At 35.9% G+C, this 25,836-nt stretch overlaps 1 protein-coding gene across 6 annotated transcripts in view; it reads right to left on the bottom strand.

Annotated features, from left to right (window-relative positions):
• LOC145662754 (NF-X1-type zinc finger protein NFXL1-like) overlaps window positions 1-25,836 on the bottom strand; it is a 582,971-nt gene that overhangs the window by 36,889 nt on the left and 520,246 nt on the right. For all 6 annotated transcript variants that reach the window (XM_081728623.1, XM_081728621.1, XM_081728624.1 and 3 more), the window contains 2 exons: window positions 12,366-12,602; window positions 6,392-6,589 (listed from right to left, as the gene is read on the bottom strand). In XM_081728623.1, coding sequence (XP_081584749.1) covers window positions 6,392-6,589; window positions 12,366-12,602 — 435 coding nt within the window. The remainder of the gene's footprint in view (window positions 1-6,391; window positions 6,590-12,365; window positions 12,603-25,836) is intronic.

The following is a 25,836-nucleotide window of genomic DNA, read 5'->3' as shown; positions in this document are numbered from 1 at the left end:
ATGAAGTTTCCGCTATTCCCCATTCCCGTTCCTCTTGGGTCCGAATATTTGTCTCAGGGTCTTGTTCTCAAATACTTTCAGTCTATGTTCTTCCTTCAGAGTAAGTGACTATGTTTCGCAGCCATACAGAACAACAGGCATGATTATCGTTTTGTATATTTTAAGCTCCAAATTCCTCGACAGAATTCGCGACGATAAGAGATTTTGAACCGAATAGTAACACGAATTCCCTGCTTTAAGTCGACATTTAATTTCTCCGTGAATATGATTTTCCTCTGTTAATACTGATCCTAGATATTTGAAAGTATCCACTTTATCAAAAGCATTATTTAATATTTTAACGCATCCATAATTTGCTGTATTTCGGTCCCGACGCACTTCCATATATTTAGTTTTCTCTGCATTTACTTCTAAATTCATGTCCCTGCAAGAGTTTAATAAGATCTCTGCATTTCTTTCTATTATTCTCCTATCATCCCCTATTAAATTTACATCAACAGCATATGACATAACCTGGTGAATACCGTTCAACTCTAGGCCCTGGTCACTATCTTTGATTTTCCTTATAGCGTATTCCAGAACGAAGTTAAATAATAATGGCGACAACGCATCTCCTTGTTTCAGGCCATTTTCGACGTGAAAGCTCGTGGACAAAAATTTTCCTACCCGGACTTTACTTTGGGATTCATTTAAACATATCTTGATTAATCTAATTAGCTTTCTCGGTATTCCAAATTCTGTAAGAACTTTGTATAATGTTTCTCTTCTAACCGAATCGAACGCCTTTCTAAAATCAATAAATAGTTGATGTACCGGGGTATTGTATTCCCACTTTTTTTCGAGTATTTGGCGAATGGTAAATATTTGGTCGATAGTTGATCGATTTCGTCTAAATCCGCACTGATAATCTCCAATAATTTCATCTGCTTATGGGGTCAGTCTTGCTAATACAATATTTGAAAGGATTTTATAGGATGTTGACAGAAGAGAAATGCCTCGATAATTATTACAGTCAGTTTTGTCGCCTTTCTTGTGAATTGGAACAATGATTGATTCTTTCCACTCTTGTGGCAATTCTTCCTTGTTCCTGATAAGGAGAATGAGTTTGTGTATCTTGTTCCACAATTTTCCGCCTCCAGCTAAAATCAACTCAGCCAGAATTTCATCTACACCCGGAGATTTGTGTTTCTTTAATTTCTTTATAGCGGTTTCTACTTCTATAGCGGTTGGGTTCTGGAATATACAGTTCTGCGGTGTGTATCTCCTTTTCTCCACACACACTAGTTTTTGGTTGCGTGTTAAGCAAATCGTCAAAGAAATCTTTCCATATATTTAAGATGCTATCCGTGTCAGTGAGAACTGTATCGTCAGATTTCCTTAATATATAAGCACGAGGTTGATAGCCTTTCTTAAATTCTTTGATTTGCTTATACATGTCCCGGATGTTTTTATTTTTACTATTATTTTCAAGTTTCTTCATTTTAGCTTTCAGAAAATCGCGTTTCTTCGTTCTAAAGGTTTTGGAAGTTTTCCGCCTGATATCTGCGAAATTTTGTGTAGTTATTTCATTCGGATTTTGTAGCCAGCATAATTTTGCCTGTTTTCTCTTCTCTGCTAGTTTTATGCATTCTTGGTCGAACCATGGTTTGTTCCTATGTATTTCCGCGTGTCCCAATTTTTCTTTTGCTGAAATTTTAATGCTATCTCTAATTTCAATCCAGGTATCCTCAACACTAGTACACTCCGAATCTTCTAAAGCCAAGAATCTATTCGAAACTTCAATCTGGTTTTTCTCTCTTACCTGGCTCTCTTCTAATTTCTTTAAATTGAATCTCTCTGTTTTCGGACAATGAATATTACCTTTATTCAACGATAACCTCTCTCGTATTATCGCTGCTATCAGGTAGTGGTCAGTGTCACAATCAGCCCCTCTAAACGACCGGACTTCAATTATGATAGATTGCCTTCTTCTATCTACTAAAACGTGATCAATTTGTTTATCTGTTTTCCCGTCTGGTGATGTCTAAGTGTATTTATGAACGTCGCGATGTGGGAATTTTGTACTCTTCACGATTAGGTTTTTGGATGTTGCAAAGTTCACGAGTCTAACACCGTTGTCATTACTTTTTTTATGCAGACTTTCGTTCCCTATAATCGGTTTGAAAATATCCTCTCGTCCTACCTTCGCATTGAAATCCCCTAATAGAATTTTCATATGGTATCGCGGGAGTTGGTCAAATATACGTTCCACTTCTTCGTAAAAACTGTCTTTTACAGGGTGTCTACTACTGGAATACCAGAAAGTAAATTCATGACTTTTTCATGACTTTTCATGACCTTTTTGTTCAAATTTTCATGACCATGGCGATAAAAATTTACCATTAGTAATAATAAACCCCTATCATCAGTGGTGCATCGGTTAAGATGAAGATCACATTATGTTCTTATTTGTCTAATGTACATAATGTCGATTAGCTGACAACTAATTTTAAAATGCAAGAGCAATTTAAAAGGCAGTAAACAAATTTTTAATTGCGGTTCAAGTATGGGTTTAAGGCTTACCAGATTCTATAGATTTAAAAAAAAATTGTGAACAGTCCCGTTACATTCAGCTAGGTTTTTTACCTGCATTTTATGTACTCTGAATTCTAAATTTTTAATTTTCGTTTACAAGAAAAGACTTATTACGTAAATATACAATTATTTTCCATCGTGTCATATTTGAAACTAGCGTACATAAACATACTGATAAGACCTACTGAATCTGTTCATAATGGAACCTTCATCCTGGATGGGGTCTGATGCCTTCTTTCTTCTAATTAGTAATTAGAAGAATGCCTAGCTAATTAGTAACTACTGTAATTAGAGCGAATTAAAAACATTAACATATTTTCTCGTGCTTGCACGGAACTATGCGGGTTGCTAGTCTTAAATATCACTTATTGTGAATCTTAAAGAAAGAATCTAAAATTCTGCCGCCTTGTGCTCGAGCACAGAATAGCACTTACCTAAATACGGGCCTGCTCTTACCAGTGAATCACTCTATACTGTATTTGAAGTTTTAATTCTGAGTTATTATCCATCTAGCAGAAATTTGTCTAAAATTAAACACTCAGAGAACTGCCCAAAGACAAAACAAATTATAAAAGAAATTCGTTTTAAAAAAAAATAGATAATCAAATTTAAAATCTGCAAACTCAAACGAATAATATTATTTGCATAAGTCTAAAGGCCCAAAAATACACAATTTACATTTCTTAGAAGTAAAGAAATAGCAGATCAGAAAGTTGGACAGTAAAAAGTTGTTACTGTATTACAGAGACTAGTAGATGAAATGGGGAGCAGCTAGGAAGACAGTAAAGTACCAGTTAGCCAGCACTAACTGGTGGGGGAAATTCTCACAAATACTGACCTGATACAACTGTTTCAGTACATGCAGTATGAGGTATAAAAGTATGAAGTATAAAAATATACTCTGAGATTTCAGATTTTCATGACCAGTTGGGTAAATAAAGGACTTTTTCATGGCTTTCATGATCACTAAGCAAAATATATGACTTTTTCATGACTTTCATGACCAGTAGACACCCTGTTTTATATCGTCATCCTTATCTTCAGTTGAGCATGTGCATTTAAAACAATAATATCACACCATCGTCCCTTAAGAGTAATAAAAGAAAGTCAGTCAGTATCAAATTCAACCCGTTTAATTGCTGGTAATATACGTTTATGAACGAAAAATTCTGTTCCTAACTGGTGATTTTTATTTCCTTCCCCGTAAAAGAACGTAAAATTTCCGGAATTCACAGATCTACCTTCCCACCTAACTTCCTGAACTCCTACTACGTCCATCCTGTATTTCTCTAACTCACTCGTTACGGATTTTAACGCGCCTGCCCTATAAAGACTCCTAATATTTCATGTTCCAAATGGTTTTTTTTTTTTTTTTTTTTTTTTTTTTTTTTTTTTTTTTTATACAGGATGAGGTTGTTAGCCCTATCCAAACCCCCAAGCTGGAGGACCACTCCTAGCCTGCTGTGCGCGACTGCTTATTCAGTATATTCGCAGCTAACCTCTATATCTAGAGGCCTTCTCCTCGATCCGCAACCTGAGGACGCGCCATGCCGTGGTGACAGGAAACCACGTTACACGGGGAGAGAATGCTATACAAGCGAAATTGAATGAAATGTTGGAAGAGATACCCGAGAGACAAGAAGCTCAATACGTACAAAACTGAGGATGGATTTTCTGTCCAGTCGCTCACCACTTCTTACGAATGGATTTTGACTCCTTAGAAGAGCTTGGTAAGTCCAGCTAAATGAAACTACCCAAGTAAATAGAAGATAAAAAAAATTCTTGATTATGATGCATCATAGCAGAGTTTCATCCAGTTGATTGGGAACAGAATGCTAATGGTGTTAGCTACTAATTAGTCAACATATACGGATCTGATTTTGTCAGCATTTAAAGGCATTTCGTTGCTCGTATTATTTACAAATATACTACAAAGCTGTACTGTAGTATAACCAACGTAATCCTGCTAGTCCCATATCAGTATGCGTATATGAGTTTAAAACATAAGTATCTTTCCGCTGTATGTAAGTTACATACATATGACATTCTGTGAACTCTATCGATCTTCTATACATCAAAGAACACCGAAACTCACACTATTGTTTGATGAGTAACTTATCGTGTTTGGTTAGTTTTTAAATAAGTATCATGCTGGCATATATATCTGCAGACGATGCTTGTAACACTAATACCGAAGTCAAGCTAACAGAGCAAACAACACTGCATGCAGCTTCAGATACACGTACCAAATATCTATGCTAGGTGGACGATCAAGGTTAGGAATTATAACGCGTTGTTAAAGGCTGATGTAATATTTGCTGATTTCAAGTACATTCTTAAGCTTGTGAGAGATTGAGTGGCTTATTTAAGCATTTAGTCTATGTCTGAGATCCAACATCACGAAGCATGTAACTATATGCACACGTAGTTTGTTAGTTTAACGGCGATCCCAGCTCCCGTAAACCATTGTTGAATAGACGAAGTAGCGAACACCAGCCAAAGGCAGCTAAACACATTTTATATAATATGAAAGATGAGCTGCGTAATATCGTAAGCAAACTTATTCAGGTAACACGGATGCATGAACTGTCGGAAAAATAATGGAATGACCACGATGCGTTAATCACTCGCAGTCTATGTGATTAAGAATTTACGCAAAGCTCGAAGACAAATATTATAACGACCTAACATGAATACATTTCCACCATATGGAACAACTGTAACCTGCAAATACAAAGGCAATGTTATTTTGTATTCACCTTGTTTAACGATATAAGTTATGATCCTCAGTTGTTCGTAAAGAAGATGGGACTCACAGGGGGCAAAATCGATGTGGTAGCTCAAAATGAGAAGATATATATACCTTCTTTACGAACAACTGAGGATCATAACTTATATCGTTAAACAAGGCGAATACAAAATAACATTGCCTTTGTATTTGCAGGTTAAAGTTGTTCCATATGGTGGAAATGTATTCATGTTAGGTCGTTATAATATTTGTCTTCGAGCTTTGCGTAAATTCTTAATCACATAGACTGCGAGTGATTAACGCATCGTGGTCATTCCATTATTTTTCCGACAGTTCATGCATCGACCGAGATGCGTTTCCTTCATTTCCATCCTTTCCTTCCATGTACTCTTGACATATTACTAAATAAGTTAAATACAAGTACGCTGCACATGACAACTGCTAAGTTTGGTGAGAATAAGTTATACTTGGTCAAGCAGACGGCTACGAGAAGTTCAAGAACACCAACCTCCCCCTCAACATGCATTCGATGGTGAATTAAATGAATAGTCTGTACTGATGAGGAATACGCATATGCCCATGAAATATGGAATGTTTTCAAATGCAATTCAATAGGTGATTTTGACGATCATTATTTAATATGGGATATACTCCTAATAGCTGATGTTTGATTCTTGGTGACTGCAGTAATTTAATTTCAGAATCATTCACTTTTATTAATAATCTGTCTCTTTAGCCTACAGGATACAACATCGGAGATTAAATTTAAAAAAAAATCATTTTCATAAAATAGTATTTTGTGTATAATTCGTGCAATATCACTCCAGTTGTACACACGTCTAACGTAAGTGCTAAAGTTTGTAAAAAAGACTATTAAATATTATTTATCGTCTAAATACTGTGAAAACACAATTCTCTTTGTATAATTAATGCCAGTACTGACGATAGGAAACAGCAATAGGCGTTACCTAATTCTGAATTTGGTAGATAAGAACTTTAAATATTAAATATTTTCATTAACCCTACCAACCGTGGATAGTAAAACCTTAAATATTATAAAAGTTTTACCTGTGTCTCTTGCGCTTTAATCCCTTCACATATACTGTCACATTCAAGGCGCACTTCTTTTGACTGAAGTATAGAACAGAGGACATCTTTCTTGCGTCTCCTACAAGGACAAGTTACTTTAACTTTTTTATTACAGTTGCTTGATGGAGGGCAGTCACCAGGATGGCATACAACTTGGCATCTGTGACTGCATTTATTCTGAAATAAAAGGTAATGATTTGTCTTAAATTATAAAAACAAAATTCTATTTAACTAATGATATCAACTAAAACATTATTTTTTGTAGGTTATTCTAGATTTAAATAAACATGTTATTTACTTGAAACCGAAATGAAGATAAACTTGCAATAACTAACTAACTATTATGGCCTATGGAACCCGAAGGTTCAATGCTGCGTTCACAAAAGTTGTCTATTGATTTTTGTCCTTAGCCAACTGGACTAGGTTTCTACATTTTTCCTATTTCTACGTGATAAATCTTAACACTGTCGTCCTATCTGCGCCTAGGTCTTCCTAATGGTCGTTTTCCGATTTGATTTCTAATTAAAAAATTGAAAGCGTTAATACTTTATTCCATTCTGGCTACATGACCTATCTAAATGAACTTTCTAGACTTGATGATCCTAACATATTTGGTATGCGGTAATTATGTAGTTCCTCGTTATCAAGTTTCCCTCATTTCCCAATTCCCGTTCCTCTTTCATCTGAATATTCGCCTTAGGATTTTATTCTTAAATACTTTCAGTCTACGTTCTTCCCTCTGAGCAAGCAAACATGTTCCGCAGCTATACAGAACAACAGGCATGATTATCATTTCATATAATTTAAGGTTTAAATTCCTCGGCAGAAATCGGACCGACAAAAGACTTTCAACCGAATAACAACACGAATTTCCCGCTTTGGACATTTAATTTCTTCGTGGATATGGTTCTGGTCTGTTAATATTGATCCTAGATATTTGAAAGTATCCACTTTGTCCAAGGTATCATTTGATATTTTGACGTATTCACAAATTAGAGTATTACGATTCCGGCGAATGTGATGTATTTAGTTTTCTCTGCATTTACTTCCAAACCCAAGTTCCTACACGCGTTATTGAAACCTCTGCATTGCTTTCTCTTGTTCTTATATCATCCTCTATCAGATTTACGTCATACGCCACAATTTCGTAAATACCATTAAGCTATAAGCGCTGGCTGCTATTTTTTATTTTCTTTATAGCGTAATCGAGGACAAAGTTTAATAATAATAATAATAATAATAATAATAATAATAATAATAATAATAATAATAATAACATCTTCTTTCAGGAGATTCTCGACTTGAAAGCTTGTGGACAAGTATTTTCCTGCTCGGATTTAAACACATCTTAATTAATCTAACTACTTTAATTAATCTAACAAATTCTGTGAAGAACGTTGTACAATGTTCCCTTCCTGAGTCGTAGGCTTTTCTAAAATCAATAAATAATTTATATACCGGAGTATTATATTCCCATTTCTTTTCGAGAATTTGTAGAATATTAAATATCTGATAAATAGTTAATCGACTCTGCCTAAATTCACATTCATAATTTCCAATGGTTTCATCTGCGTATGGAGTCAATCTTGCTGACAAAGTTTCAAAGGATTTTATAGGATATTGACAGGAAAGAGATGCCTCGATAATTATTGCAATCATTTTTGTCGTCTTTGTTGTGAATTAGAAAGATGATCGATTCTTTTCACTCTTGTGGCAATTCCTCCTTGTTCCAGATAAGGAGAATTAGTTTGTTTATCTTGTTCGACATTTATTCCTCCAGCTAAAATTAACTCAGCCAGAGTTCCGTCCAAACCAGAAGTTTTCGTTTCTTTAATTTTTGTATAGAAATTTATATTTCTGTTCGGTTAGGCTCTGGACTATATGATTCTGCTGTCTTTCTCTACGAACATTAGATTTTGGCTGCGTGTTGATCAAACCATTAAATAAATCTTTCCATCTATTTGAAATGCTATCTGTATCAGTGGGAATTGTTCCGTTGGCTTTCTTTAATACATAAGTGCGAACTTTTCCTAAATTCGCTGATGCCCCTGATTCTATTTTTTATTTCACTATTGTCCAAGTTTAAGAAATTTATGTTTCCTTGTTCTAAAACTTCTGGAAATTTTCGGTATGATGTTACTGACATTTTGTAGAGCTATATCGTTTGGATTTTGTAGAAAAAGCAATTTTGCACGTTTTCTCTTCTGTGTTAATTTCGTGTATTCCTGTTCGAATGAGTGTATATTTCTATTTATTTCCGCGTGCCCCAATTTCTCACTCGCTAAAATTTTAATGCTATCCCTAATTTTAACCCAAGTGTCCTCAGCACTAGCATTCCGAGTTTTCTAAAACCGAGCATGTATTCGCTACTTTAATCTGGTATTCACCTCTCGCCTGGCTCTAGTCTAACGTCTTTAAATTAAACATCTCCGCTTTCAGATGTTGAATATTTTTTTTTATTCAACGACAATTTCTTTCTTGCGTATTATCGCTGGTACCAGGTAGTAATCAGTGTCACACTCAACTCGTCTGAACGACCGAACATTATTATGCTAGACTATCTTCTCGTAACTTCTAAAATATGATCAATTTGGTTATGTGTTTTTCCAGTTGGTGAAGTCAAAGTGTATTTATGAATGTCGCAATGTGGGAATTTTCTACTTTTACGATAAGGTTTTTAGATGATGTAAATGTCTTTCCATTTATTGTCTCTAATATCCGAACCTCAACTCTGGATGCATGTGATGTAAAACTGACAATTCTATCGTCCTCATATCCCAACAGAGTCCTAACAGTCTCTACGAAGTCTTACGATGACTCTCTATTAGTTTATCACAAATTTGGAATATGTCATTTTTCCATAATTCCCCGAAATTTTTAATTAATTTGTATTTTTATTATCGGCTGTCTTATTCTTTCTTATTTCGTTGAAAGCTCTTCCGACCTTATCATATAGCGTAGTAAGTCATTGATTCTTGTTGTTTACTTAGTTTTCAATACCTTTATACGCAACTTATTTGTAATCTGACACAACTTCTGACTTCGCATCTGCCTTAGACCATTTTTTAATGAATTGGGCTGGCTAGATATCCAAGCTCGCTACATATACTAATCAATGACAATTTTATTTAAAGTTTTGACATTTGGTGTGCCTATATATCTTTACAACAAACTACAGTATGTTAGAGATAGCCACAATCGTGATACTCGCGCTAGCCGATCAACACTGCTGTCGATACCTCGTCATAATGCGAATCAAATGGCTAATTCATTCACGATCTCTGGTATTAGAGAATGGAACAGACTTCCACCAGATGTAAGGAATTCATCCTCAATTGCGACATTCAAAAGAAATTTGAAGCAATATCTGATAGCCTTAGCCAATGTACACCAATCTCGGGAATGATTTTATTTATTTTTTTTCTTCACAAAGCTCAGCAGTAGCAACTAAACGTAAACAGAAACTTGAGGTATATATCTATAATACTAGGTTTGTGGGGAGGTATGGGGGAGGGGGGAATGTAAGGTAGTATACTTTAAGAATACATATATCGTTCTGTGTATGATGTATGTATAGCTTTCTTGTTTTTTATGATAAATAGTATGAGGATATGGCGGGGGAGGGGGTAGGTAAGGGAGCATATTCGTGTGTAGGGGTATATATGTGTGTATGTACATATGCATTAATGTAGCAATTGTAATTTTTATGGATTCGATGTCAATGGTAGTATGTATATCTTGTATACACTTGAGTTGGTTGAGTGTAAGAAAAGGCAAACATAGCCTTAACTCTGCCGTTAAATAAATAAATAAAATAAATAAATAGACCTCAATTAGCCCATTAAAGACCATATTATTCTTATTCTTTTGCTTCCTTTTAACTTTTATTGTATTTACTTCCATCGTCAGTATTCAAAGTTTTCAATTTTTTGAAATTCTTCCTGTCATTACCTTTAGGTCTACTGTATGATTCCTCAGTTTTACTAATATCTCTTGCTGATTTGCTGTTAAAATTTACATACATTATTTTCTTTTCTTCAATTTAATTGTGTTTTCTCAGCTTTCTTTCCCTTATTTTCAAAATTTCTTCAACACACTAGCCCTGCTCCCTTCAAGAAATCGTACCATTGTTTCATGTCCGCAAAGTACAAAACATCTTCGAACCTTTTATAACATCCCTAGTTTTAAACTCTTTAGTATGAAACTTCTTATCTGTATACACTAAACTTTTCAGTTAGATTTCACTTCAGCCAACATAGGATTTTAATCTGAAAAAAGTATTGGCTAAAGTGAGAACTTTGCAACCTTTAAGTTGCCAATATGAAAATCTATCTCATAAAACATTTGTTACCTCTATTCCTCGAATAAAGACTTTTAGATATATCAATTTCTCCTCTGTAAATAGAATCGTATGTTTACCATTATAACGATTTACAGTTAACAAACTAGGCTAGTTTATCAGTTTTGCTAACGAACGTTCGTCAATTCAATCAGTTTTGTTAACAAACGTTCGTCAATTCAATTCTACCTCTGTACTGCCCTTACTACCTCTGTACTGCCCTTACTACTGCCCCTACTACTACAGTAGTATTACAAATTACTACTGAATTACTACCTGCCCTTTTCCAACAAAAGCACTCGTATCGTTCTTTACTATTATGGATGTATTTTTCTTTTTACCTATCTATAATTTGGTGATCCCACGCCAAAACGGACTAACTACATTTTTGACAACTTGAAACGTGTGACATCTGTGTTGAGAACTGAAAATTTTATCACTCGTCACAGAATGTACTCGCAGCAATACCTACTACTCCATGCAACTCACTCCATACTCGCAACAATACCTACTACTCCGTGCAACTCACTCCATATCTAGGCAACCTACAGACTTCGTTTATTCTGGCTGATAGAACTCTTAGTTAAACTGTCCGACTACCTGAATTTCGTCGAAAATGTAGTTAGTTCGTTTTGCCATGGGATCGCCACTTCTAAATTCTCAAAATTTTCTTCCACAATTATTAAATTTATTATTAGTTCTAAGATGTTTGAAAATTAAAAGATCAAGCCTGACAGTTCTTACTTAAAACTAATTAATTTTATATCAGTTGTTAAGTATTAGTATTTATATGTTAGATCGTTAGGGTGATAACGTTACCATGAAAGTCGTTATAAGATAAGCAGGACGACAAAAGTATGTCATCTTAAGAAACAGCGAAGAAAATAACTTGTTGTAATATTAAGAAGAACAGATTATTCTTTTATTATTACCTTTACAAAATTATTTTAAATACATACTGTACAAACTTACACAGTGCAACAAATATTACAGTATCTTTAACAACTGATTTATTTCACACCATAAAAAGTTTTGCCAGTTAAAATTAGTATATTCCTCTCTCATCTAAATTCCCATTATTTCTTTCTATGTACGTATTGTCAGTCTTGATGTATTTCATACCTTAAAGGTTATTTAGGAGGAGAGGTACCCTTCATCCGTCCTCCTACCAGAGATACCCATATTATACTTAAATTTGCTACGATCTAGAAGATATTATAGACGCGTTAGGCAAAACTTTGTAATCACCTCACAATTGTTTAGGTTCAAATCGTGCCTTATGTGTTTTCTTGATATTCGATTTCTAGGTTTGGAACGAGAACAATACTATTACTCTTATTTGCTTACAGTCAGTCAGTTATTTCAATGTAAATTTCAGAACTATCAATGATACATTGATTACACCTACCAACATTTCCTTCCACATTTTTCTCTTATTCTGTATTCATTATATATACATACATTCCAACATTTCAGTAGGTAACGTAAAGCAACAAAATAAAAATAAAAAGGGAAATATAATTACGGTGTGTAGCCATACAGTAGTCTCATATTCTATATCAATTTAATTACTTACGAAGTAAGAAATTTTATTATATCTTTTGTCATACTTACGTTTTTTGGACATTGGTTTTTGCAAGTTCGCAGATCTATCCTCTTGTTTTCGTCAGCAGATGTCCAGTCGCTGCATCGTATATATAATTGATTCAAACTACAATGACAACGTAGACGAAGCATTTGAGTACAAGGTGGACATTCAGCTGGATGACACATCATTAGACATTTGTGTTGACACTCAACTGGACGAGGTCTTGAGCACGGAGCTTCGCAGACTTCACAATTACTTCCAGCCTGCGAAAAGATAATAAACACACTATAAAAATCATTCTACTTACAGGATTATACAATTCCTGAATATCATTTGCACTTCCGAGCTTTCGAGTCACCCTGGGGTCCTGAAGCATAAAAACAGGAGGCAAAAAAATAAACATCAAGGAAAAATAAAAGGAAAAGACTTACATTGATAGTGCTGGAGAACACCTTGTCAAAAACATAGATCATACATCAAATGATCGGCATGTGGATTGTGTTATGATGAAATTAACTTATGCATTCCTTTGATCTTTGGTGGAAGATTACCAAGTGATATTGGTACTTTTATTATTATGTCAATGCTGTCCAAATTTCGTAATTTGGACATTTATCATTTATCATTTATCGCCTTCCATTTATCATTTAAACATCCTCCATTTAAATTTAAGTTTGCTTTTCCTTTAAAATGAGCAAGCATTTTCAAGCGTGAGCCACGCTACTTCATTTTTAGCTCCTACCAAAATTTTTGGATCTCTAATCTTCTGTTGAATTTAGTTTATATGTATCGGCACAACTCATGCTGGAATTTCCGCTTTTGCATCCCTTATATATTCGTTAACACACATCTTGAGGAGGTTTCTTTTAGTCTTGCCTATGGGACTTTCCTGGCAACTGCATTTTCTTTCATAGATACCAGTAGCGGATCGTAGTCTGTACAAGCACCGGTTGCAATGTTGCAATATCAAAGGTATGTAGATACGCGCAAGTGTTCCCCTCCCCCCCAAAAAAATTTTCAGGAAATATGAAGAGGAAAGTCTTTTAAGCTCTATTTGTATATTATTGATTAAATTGTTTCTCTAATATTGATTTAATATATAAGCTATTTCCTTTTTTTCAAACAACCACTATCAATGTACACTCATGTCCAAAATTATTGTCGCATGTCTATACATACGTTGTTGTAGGAATATAATTGGATAACGAATTCTCCCGGTATTTCTTATAATGTTAGTATGTGTATAATCGGCAAAGACATGAACGTGACAAATTTCATGTCAAAATAGCAGTAAATAACAACAATGAAACGAAAATAAAACTTTCTTGTCCATTTAGCAACATTTTGTTTTACTCATTCTAATTTTCGTGTTTATAATTCTTTTCCTATGAAATTTACCACAAATATACATTTCCCGATTATACACACAGCATCAGTATTAAAAGTACCCTGCAAAATAATTATCATATTATATTCTTGCTAAAAGACAGTTATAGATATGCGACAATCATTTTGGTCATGAGTGTACGTTTATACACTATTTATATACAAAACCTCTACACTCATGTTATTGAACACGAGATAAATCGAATATATAGTATGTGCTGTAAGCCATGAATGATTGCCTTAATCCGAAAAGAAGAAAAAAAAGCAAGAAAATTGCATGCACGCAGTTAAATAAAATTATCTAATTATATAAACTATGCATTATATTAGAATGGAAGGTCTTTCTTCGATCTTTTGGGCTTCAAATTTTTCTATGACTTTATTGAAATCTGAAATGCTGTTCGCCAAGTTTCTCTGAATAGAAAGATTTGCTACCGCAAATATTTTCCGCTTTATTTTCTTTAGAGTCCAGAAACACCTCTCTCCGACAATATGCATTTTGTTAGCATTTCTTTGTATAAATATACGGTACAAAAAGTCCATTTTCAAAAAACATGTATTTTTGTCTGTAAAGAAGCATGAAATCTGAGATGTTTTCCTTCGAAAATGAAAAAAAAAAAAAAAAATAGTTTAATATTCCAGTAAATTAGACTAAAGAAGACAGATGAGTATTGGAAGTGAAAGATTTGATATTAATTTATGCTCTCCGCCGGAAATCGAACACGGAATCATGTGCACGAAAGACACAGAGCTAGGAATTAGACCAGTAGCAAGACATTTTGTTCTCCGAGACTCGATCGACCTCCCCCCCCACAATAGGGTTTTTTTTAAAAATCTTATCCCAAGAATTTTCACTTTTGTATTATAAATGTTAAATAAAATCTATTGACTTCGAACGACCGGCCCTTAAACTTTCAGCTTGGATCCCTCCCTGCTACCACCAGACTTATATTTGTTCTTTGCGAGTTTATGTTTTGTGAATAACTTCTTTCTTCCAAGCGTCTGTATCTCCCTCACCCTATCAATTGAGTTAAGCGCTACTAAGCGGAGGAATTCGTAACTATTACAGAAGCTGACCAGTTGCGGAAGAAAGGCAACCGCATGAGAGCTATACGGGAAGATAGGAGCGATGCAAGAATAAATCCACTTCCCCATGTTAAGAGATAGGAGCTTGCTGCCATATGCTCAATGTTACTGCTTCCAGTGGCAACGTTTGCTGCCACCGGAAATGTAAATCTCTCTCTTTCTTTCCGTTTTTTAATTAACTTTTTTCAGAAATTCATCAATACTGTTTTGCGCTCAAGAGCAGTGGTTTATATTTTACTGATATACTACTTTAATACTTAAAAATAGTTTTAGTATTAAAAAATTATCCGGTTGCACAACCATGCAACATATAGTACCAGCCGCCGCTGATAGATATCCGATTTCTTCTTGTAATCTGCAATAGCTCTTAAAGTGCATAATGTTTTTCTCTAAAGTTTTGGGGACTTCCAGTATGGAAGCTATGCTGTGTAAAACTGTTTAATTGTTAATCTGGAAAAGATAGATAGTCCCACCCATTTTTGTTTATTCGTTTCGGTCTCAGGTCTTGAGTTTCTCTTAAGCTGGTTATACCAGTTTATTAATAATAGAACTGGATAGCCATTCAAACTGCGAAGCTTCAATAAATGACCAATCTCTATCTTTAAATCTGATTCCAAAGCGGGATATCGAGTGCACACAAAATTAAATTCTTTCTGAATATTTGCTTTAGTCTTTGTTGAATGAGTGAATTTGTAATGTATATATTGTGTGCCCGCGTGAGCTTATAATGGAAACTAGTAACAAACTTATTGCTGTGTCTCTTTGTATTAAGATCAAATAAGTTTGCCTTTCTTCTCAATTTTTATCACAAATCTCAAATTACTATGGATACTATTCAATTTCTTCAGTAAAAAAATGAAGGTGTGTATTATCTTTGCATAAAATGAGTACGTTGTAAATATATCTGTGATAGAATGATTATTAGAATTCCTGAGCATGTCATTAGAATGTCTAATATTCACATTGTAGTAATTAAATGGCCTATATAAAATTAACCTTTTTGAATGTTACCTGAATTTTAGATCTAGAAAGATTACATCTTAGAGATACATTTCGAAAAAATGGCATACAAAATGTTGAAGTTTTCATACAGGGTTTCAAAGTCACCTTTCCAAGGTATTTTGAAATACCTAATATTGAGACATCGCTACACTTAACATCACGAATAGCATTGCATTAGAAGAACGCATTAGTACTACATTCCTTTTTGCTTTGTTTGCGTAAGTGTTTGATGTGCTCAAAATAATTTTTAGAACTAAGTTATACTTAATTACTTTTTAAATGGTACATAGTTCTCCTACTAAAATTCTGTTTCCTAAGCTCTTGCTTGTCCTAGGACTAAGTAACGGTATGCTTGCCATCACTTTCGTGCTTCACTTGTTATGACAACTTCTATTTGTAATGGCCTCCTTTCATGCGAATCATTCCGTATGTAATTTCTAACGTTTGTATAATTTATATAATAATAGTATTACGAGGAGCGTTCCATATTGATTTACATTTTTTCTTTCTTTCAGGGACCACCATTGAGCTTGTCATTACAGTTGGAAGGTAGTAGTACTTAGGTCTGCTTTCAGGTGGAAGAACAATGCAGAGAAGTGTAATCCCTGTAAACTACAGCACATTTCATCAACAGCTGGAAGTACGTGAGCGGACAACATGGAAGGTGATCAACAAGGACAGCGCTGGACAACATTGTGGAAAGATGGTGTAGAGACTGCGGAAATTCACAGGTGATTGATGGCAGTGTGTGGAAAGACGCACTGTTGCGCAAAACCGTATACAACTGGGTGAACGGCTGGAAAAGTGGCTGCACATCAACGGAGAAAGGAAACAGTTCTGGAAGGAAGGTGACTGTGACAACACCAGTGAACATTTCAGGAGTGAAACGGCTTATTCAAGACAACAGGTGAATCACGTTCATCACGTTCACGAAACTGGAGGCTGCCACAGGACTTGACAGAATCACTCTGCACTGCATAGTACACGAACACCTTCAGATGGGTAAGGTGTCTGCCAGATGGATTCCCAAATCCCTGAATGCAGTACAAGGACGAGAGCAATAATCTTCTGCTATGCTATAGTCAGGATCCAGAAGGCTTCATGTCCAAACTTGTTAATGGTGACAAGACTTGTCTGCAGTACCATGAGCTAGAGACCAAAGTCTAATCAATGCAGTGGAAGGATAAAGACAGCCCCACGAGAAAGAAGTTCCGCACACAGCGCTTCGTAGGCAAACATATAGCCACAGTCTTCTGGGACAAGAATGGAATCACCCTCATTGACTGGCTTGAACGCGGGACCACCATCAACAACGAGTCATAGGTGACAACGCTTCGGAGTTTGCGCCGTGCTATTTAGAGGAAACGACCAGGAAATTGGGCGAAAAGTGTACTCCTGCAACACGACAATGCTCGTCCTCACACGAGTTGGACAACCACGACTGCCATTAATGGGCGGGGTTTCAGGTGCTGCCACTCACCTTATTCTCCTGACTTGGTCCCTTCTGATAATCACCTATTCGAAACGTTGAAGAAACCGCTGCCTGGACATCATTTCGCATACTTCCAGGAACTGCAAGACGCTGTCCTAACGTGGGTGCGACAGACTCCGAAAAAGTGGTTCGAAGAGGGCATAGAGAAGTTTGCCACATCGGTGGCGCAAGTGTGCAGTTCTTAATGGAGACTCTGTTGAGAAAGTGGATGTATCTGCCTAGGCATACAGGTTCTTATAAGTGTAAATCAATATGGAACACCCCTCGTACATATGTAATCCCGGGACACTACGCGACACCGATGTTATAACCGAAAGTATGAACCCAAATGCGAGAGTAATATGATGTTACAATAAAACGTTAATATTATATTATAGAAGGCAAAAAATGCTATTTTTATTCCAACATTAGCACTTAAACTACTGCTGATAAAAACCGAGCGAAGGAACAAAGAAACAAAGAAACAAAGGAAGAACAAAACTCACTATTAATGTTGCCATAACAAATCCAACAACCTCCTATCTTGAGTTACGTTGAGGGGACTAATAACTCAATCACAACAAAACATTATTTATTTCTAAGAATATACAAAAGATCTAATTTGGTAGGAAGTTTCACTTTTCTACCAGTTCGAGTTGTAACAGTTTGAGGTTTTGTTTCGCATTCAGTCTCTGTGTTTTTATCACTCACTCCGTCCATTTGTTCATTACTAGGATACACTGCTGGTTCTTTCAACACCTGTGGTATCTCATTTGAATGAACTTCCAGGGGAAAAACTCGTTGCACTGGTCTCATCATCAAGCCGATACGTGTCTTCAACCGCACAAGTCGTACTTCACCGTCACGTCCAGGTAATATTTCCACAACTCTTGCTAAAGGCCATTCTAAACGTTTCAAGTTCTCATCTTCTACAAGTACATCATCTATTTTTATTTCACTATGGTCTCTTCTAGATTTCCAATGTTGCACCAACTGTCCCAAATATTCAATGCGAAATCTACTGCGTAACTGTTCCCTGAGTTTATGACAATATCTCAACTGTAGGTTAACGGATTCCAAGTTGTCGAGATCCGGTACTCCTACTTCTCTAACTTGCTGCAGAAACAGAGATGAAGTTAAAGCTAGTAAATCCGAACTATCATCAGAAACATAAGTTAACGGTCGACCATTCATGACAGCTTCACAGTCACACAACACTGTAATGAATTCTTCATAATTTAGCCAAGCCTTCCCAAGTATTCTCCTTAACAGTCCTTTCATTAATCGAATTAAACGCTCCCACCATCCACCCCACCAAGCAGCCCTGGGTGGATTGAATTTTCACTTGATGCGTTTCACACTTGCAAAAGACGTTATACATTCCCAATCCAGCCTGCTCAATAAATTTTCTGTGCCAATAAAATTCGTGCCATTGTCACTGTAAATGACCGAAGGACGGCCTCGACGCGCTATAAATCTTCTAAGGGCTTGAAGAAAGTCACTAGTTGATAATCCGGAAACAAGTTCCAAATGCACTGCTCTATATACTGCACAGGTAAATATACAAATCCAAGCCTTTCCTCCATCTCGCAGTCTAACTGGTCCGGTAAAGTCCACTCCCGTTACTTCAAATACTGCTGCATCTCTGATTCGATCTTCGGGTAGGGCTACAGGGTTTGGTTCCAACTTTTTGGCAGTATATCGTTTACATATGACACATAGCTTTATTATAGATCGAATTGTTTTTCTTCCTCTGAGTATCCAAAACTGTTCCCTAAGAAGACTCGACAAACCTTGAACACCAACGTGACAAGCTTCCACATGTTTATCGTAAATTAACCTTTTTACTACTGGATGTATGCTTGGCAAGACAACTGGATAACGAAACGTTTCAACATCTGAAAGTCCTGTAATTTCGATTTTTATTCTGATGATTTTGTCATTGTCTTCGAACCGACACAAATATTTCAAATTCTTGTCGCCAACGCCCTCAAAGGAATTTGTTTGGACAAGTCTCTGCTGATATCAATTCTTCAACAGACAATTCGTTGTTTCTTCCTTGCTTAGAACGACAATTATGAATAAATCTTTTCATCCAACCTATTATGCGAATTGCGAACTAATTGTTCGTACTTCGAAGGATACCGATAACACTAGTCACTGTCCTCCTTTTCAACATTAAGGGTGGCGAGCACCAACCAAGAGTAAGTGAAACTAAAGTAGTAAGTTACTAAGAGAGAAGGAAATCGGAGACTTCCAGTCGAGAGAACTGAAATAAAGGAGTAAATTACTACAGGAGTAAATTTTTCTTTTACTCCTGTAGTAAATTTATTTACTCCAAAACTGGTGGAGAGCACCATCCTAGAGTACGCTACTACATTAGCAACTTAAGGAGGAAATAAGGCAAAAATGTACTCCTAAGCAGTAGTAGGAGTAAAGTTAGAGAGTAAGATGTGTTCTTTGATTTCTGTGTATTCAATATCGAATTCTATGGATTATCTGGACTATGAATAATATACGGAGATGTAGGAAAAAGTAGGCAACCCAAGAATGAGGATTTTAATGGAGAGATGAAACCCATTTCCGATGTATAGCGACCATGATTTCAAAGAACGGTTTCGGTTTCGTAAGGAATCTTTTGAGTCGCTGCTTGGTATGTTGGAGCCATTAATGCATCATAATTCTGATAGGAACAGCGCTTTGTCTCCTAGGCTGCAACTTCTTTGTGTATTGCGAATCTTTCGCACTGGTACTTATCAAATCGTAGCAGGGCATCTCACTAACATCGATCGTACTACTGCTGGAAGAGCTTTTTAACGGTGTGATAAAAATTTTCATTGCCTTAAAGCCACTGTATGTGTCCATGCCACAGAACAAAGAAAATATATATCAAGGAACAAAAGGAAATTAATCGAATTGGTGGATTCCCGAATGTCATAGGGCCACAGATTATGTACACTCATGTCCAAAATTATTGTTGCATGTCTATAAATATGTTATTCTAGGAATATAATTTGATAACGAATTCGCCCGGTATTTCTTATAATGTTCGTATTGCATAATCGACAAAGACATGTATGTGGCAAATTTCATGTCAAAAGAACAATAAAACGAAAATAAAATTTTCTTGTCCATTTAGCAACATTTTATTTTACTTATTATAATTTTCGTATTTATAATTTTTTCCTATGAAATTACCACAAATATACATTTCCCGATTGCACGTACTATCAGTATTAAAAGTACCCTGCAAAATCATTATCAAATTATATTCTTACAAGAAGACAGACAAGACAATAATTTTGGACATGAGTGTACATTACATATACCCATACTTTTCCTTCTGGAGCGAGCAGAGCTATACAGAAAATCAAGAATTTTTCTAGTAATACACAAATCATTTCTGATGCCAATATGAAGATTCTGAACTTGGTAAGCCGTGGCTGGGTTTCACGTATGATACATGCATTTGGGACGTTGGTAATCTTAAACTTCTGTAGAATTTGAAAATGAACAGTATGATGGGTTGCTTGTGTAACCATTTCAATTCGAGGTCTCTGTTTGGGCGGACATTTATTTGTAACCACCCGGGTGTCGAGTCACTGTTCGGGCTTCCATTTATTTGTAACTACTCCGTGTAATCTGGTCACTGTTCGTGGTTCGTGGTCCTACCAATAAGTATTTTCCTGAACTTACCTGGATAGGATGATGAAGGGCCTCTCCAAGAACGGTTACAAATTGTTTCCAAATCGCTCGTCGGTCTCAATGATGAGACGAGCATTAGGCGCCGAGAGCTTCGTGTGTGTCGTCTCGAAAACCTCACGGACGATCAGACGGTCATCCAGATCACAACGCACGCAAACATCACTCACACAAACAAAGAAAACACACTGGATTAAATAACACTATACTTATTTATTAGAACACTATTATATAAAAAAATAACGAAGAGAAATGAATACAACACTTAACACGGAATGTGTGTAATAATTTTCATCACTGAAATCACACTTTGCCTTTTTAATGCAATGTATCCCTTTATATATATATATATATATATATATATATATATATATATATATATATGAGATTATATCTGAAGTTTCACTATGAATGCTTCTCTCACACCGTTGACGCACTTGGGGATTAGCACTGGGGAAAAAGTTGCCGGGATAATCCCGCGTGGAAATCCAGTTGATGCGCCAAACAATCCTGAAGCGTAAAGATGAGTCTTCAGCAAATAAAAAAAAGAAAGTAGAATGCTGAAGTTGGAGGGCGCGTGTATAACTTTTTGCGCACAAGGTTTAAGAACCTGGGACTTTACTAGTTGGGGCTAGCCGTAAGAAAACGTCCTTCACCGGCTAATAGCTTATGCCCCTTAACAAAATCATACTTGATTCCCGACGCAACCTGCGTGGTGGCTGCATACAATACCGGAGTCAAACTTCCTGAGCACCCAAGCTCAAGGTACGGGTTGCAATGGTTTACTGAAGAGTGTTGGCAGTTCATTTCAAAAACCACTCAGTTAAAGCACCTGTATGCACATGCAAGCAGAATACGGAAAATAATTTATGTTAATTTTAGTCAACTGCCCACAATGCACGAGACACTGCGATAACTCGGGCGTGAGAAAGTACAGATAAGAAACTGCAAAAACAACGTGACTGGCGTCACTCTGGTCAGCCAGTATTTCTCTAAACTATTGCAATGTTTCATAAGCGATTAAAGAAAGCACTTAATTTAATTCCCAATAACTATAGAATATATACTGTGCATATAATAAGTCAGGGAGAAACACTGAAATGGTTCGTCACTAACTGAAATTTTCTCACCAAAAGCAATGTTTTAAATATATATATGAAAAAACAATGAGAGACTTCTTTGTCCAATTGTTTGGGAAAGAAGCAATTCCCACCGAAGAAAGAACTTATTTGCGTCGCAGAACAAAGTATAAATCGAAAAAATAGTCACTGTCTTTACGAAATATACAGAGCATCCACAAAACATACTTCTATAATTTGGTAGCGGTTATACTTGTGGCGGTTATACTCTGATGATTCCTGAGTTTCGACCTCAGACAGGAGCCGAAGAGCTCAACAATAGAGCCCATATTGCTACAAGATGTATAATAGAACATTCATTCGGTGTTTGCAAGAAACGTTTCCAAATTTTCACTGAAACAATGCGATAGGAAAAAAAAATGTGGGAACGTTATTGTGGCTGCTGCAGATCTGCACAACTCTGGAATAGAAGTAGGAGATGTGTTTCACCCTGATGCTGTGCATGTGAATGACATCAACCAATATGCATTTCAGCCAGAAGCAGATGCTGCAGGGCAAGCTGTCAGAAGGTTTATTATACTTATTTTAATTAATGTTATATCTAATTTGCTAGTAGAATAAGAAGTTATTTTAAAGACTTTCCCCTCTTAAATGAGTATAAGGCACTGGATCGTCACTACTGCAGTAAAATGTGACGCATTTTTATGTATAATTTTATAGTTATGGTTCTCTGTTTTCTTTCTTTTTCTTTCATTCTTTTTATTTATTTTTGCAACTAGAGGACTAACATTTTCATTTTATTTCTTACTTCAGTACGCGAAGTTATACAATAAAGATGTTTTGATTATTTCTAAGAAAAACAAGACGTCTACTCTTATAATTTTGCTAATACAAATAAATATTAGTATGTGGTAATTAAAAAAAATTAAATGTACTGATGCTGAAATAATAAACCCAAACATTACGTCATGTGAAAAACAAGACCATTGGAAAAAATATCAATCAAATAAAATATATTTCATACATATAAAACATATTTATATTCATTTACAAAAACATAAATTTCTCGAGCACATTGCCTGAAGAACCGGAACCTAAAGTTTGCTCCATTTCGTTGTTGAACTTATTCATAACTTCCATTTTAAGATTGTTTTCTATGATTTTCTCTGTCTTTTAATTAACAACATTTTTGCATTATATTCCTCTCGTATTAAACGCATTTTCAACGAAAGAAGCTCGTCTGCTTTTTCCAACAACTTCCTGTTCTTTACTACAACTGTATGTTCCATGCTTTTTTTCGTACAACTGCATGTTCCATGCCTTTTTTCATGGGTGCATCTTTTGATAAGCTTCAGCTCCCGATAGCAAACGAAATACACGTACCACCAGTGTATAGAAATGGCTTACTTCTTAAGTAAAATGTCGTTACTACTTTAGTTATAACTAAAGAAGTAAATATAAATTGAGCTCTCCAACAGTTTCTAAAAGAGTATGTTACTATGGAAGTAACTTACTAAAGTAGTCCAGACTAAAGAAGTAATGCTTACTAAAAGAGTAATTTATACTAGATTGGTGCTCGCCACCCTAAGCATAGCTGATGAGACCGTCTTTTTTTCTCCTGTGTAATAATTTCTTCTTTGTACTCATACTTCTGTTCTGGCCATTCCTCCTTGAGTCGTCGCAGCCACGAAGGACCTTCCCACCATTTTGACTCAAGCAGTTGTTCTGAAGTACATCCTCTCGATGGTAAATCCACCGGATTCATGGTTCCTGTTACATAATGCCACGTTTCTTTTTCACTTAATTTTCGGATTTCTTGCACTCGATTCCAAACAAAAGTATTCCGTGATCATCTCGTTTAATCCATGCAAGAACTGTTGGAGGATCTGTCCAATAATAAATTTGTATACCTTTAAGATTCAAGGCCTCAATCACAGAAGTAGCTAGTCTCCCACCAATAGTAGCTGCCAATAATTCCAATCTTGCTAGGGTTGATTTTTTTATCGGAGCAACTCTTGTCTTGGCTTGTATTAACTGGACATTAATGTTTTCTCTGGTAACAGTTCTAAGAAAAACTGCCGTAGCATAGGATCTTTCACTTGCATCACAGAACACATGTAGGCTACAATTTTCTGAATCTCCTTGTATACATCTAGGAAATGAAAGTTCTCTCAACAAAGGCAAATCACCTACCCACTGTAAAAATGTCTTCCTTACTGCCCGTGGTACTTCTTCGTCTCAACTTAGTTCCAATCGCCAAATTTCTTGCGAAAGGATCTTTGGATACAACGTCATTGGAGAAGTAATCCCTATGGGGTCAAATATCCGGTTTGCAAACGACAAGATAACGCTCTTAGTAAAACCTTCTGGTATTAACCCGTCGCAGCATTCTGGTCTTATTGCCAAAGTGTCAGATTTCGTTTCCCAATGTAGACCTAAGACCGGTACTAGGTTGTCTTGCTCTATCTCTCCAAGAGAAGTGTACTCCCACCCTCTCAGCTCAAATCCAGCTTTCGCCATTAGTTGGGTACTTTCATGAATGAAGTGATGAAGCTCCTCTTCATTCCTTACGCTGGTAACGCAATTGTCCACATAAAAGCACTTCGAAAGCTAAGCGATGACTTCACTGGAATATTGGCTTTTTCCTTCTCTATGTTTTTCCATTTCTAACTTAAGATGATGTTCTATCACTGCACACAGCAAAAATGGACTATAGTTCACACCAAAAACAACACGTTTGTGACAAAATATTTTTTCGTTTCCCTCCTGGTCAAACTACAAAAATCTCAAAAAGTCATGGTATCAGATACAACTCCGATTCTATTTAACCTAAACTTTATGAAAATTGAGGGTATCATTTCGACCAAATTAATGCCCTTCTCTAAACAATGATCCAATGAAGGATAATTTTTCTCCCTGGCTGATGCGTCGAAGACGGGACGTATTTTCGTCGTACTGCTTTCCTTGACTACATGGCGATGAGGTAAATAATGTCCTTCTCTATCCTTTTCTTCTGGTGGAACTCCTTCTATTACGCCACCATATATCTATTCATTCAACACTTGTTGATAGTCTTCGTAACGGTTTTCCTTCTTCAACTGACCAATAAGTGTATTCAATCTTCTTTTGCACATCTCTATATTACTAGGAAGTGTAGGATGTCCTTCTATCCAAGGTAACATTACTTCGTACCTCTTCTCCTCATTAGCAGCTACGGTCTTATTAAAGTAATCCATTACTGCTTGCTGAGCTTCCAACTTTGTCTTCTTTTCCGCAGGATCTGTGATACCAAGAACATCTCACCGCCATAAATTCGCTATATATGCTTCTTTACAAAACATGGACACTGTTGACATAGACGAGAATTTAAAATCACCACATACTTTAACTTTGCCCATTAAAACCCAACCAAGCAATGTTTCCATAGCTACCAATCCGGACTTCAACACAATTCTTTTCCCAGTAAGAGGTTTTACTGCAATATCAGAACCAATTAAAATTTCTACAGCACCAGGATTCCTGTCGTAAATTTCTACACCAAATTTTTCTAACTCTTGTATCCAAGGAAGTACAACTACTGACGTCACATTGCTACATATTGTATCTTGGTTCAGCGCTTCAAAATTGCATGCATAATCTCCTTTCAGACTATACAACCTTATTTGATAACAACTATGTTTATAAGGCGCAGAACAAATACCTCCGAAGAGTGCATGCGTAACACTTTCTTTTTTAACAATTTCGTATCCCATTTGCAATGCGGTAACTGTT

This window comes from Thermobia domestica, chromosome 10, assembly GCF_964235325.1.
Source record: "Thermobia domestica chromosome 10, izTheDome1.hap1.1, whole genome shotgun sequence".
Classification (NCBI taxonomy): Eukaryota; Metazoa; Arthropoda; class Insecta; order Zygentoma; family Lepismatidae; genus Thermobia; species Thermobia domestica.
The sequence above is the reverse complement of the archived record's forward strand: the minus strand, read 5'-3'. Positions and strand labels throughout refer to the sequence as shown.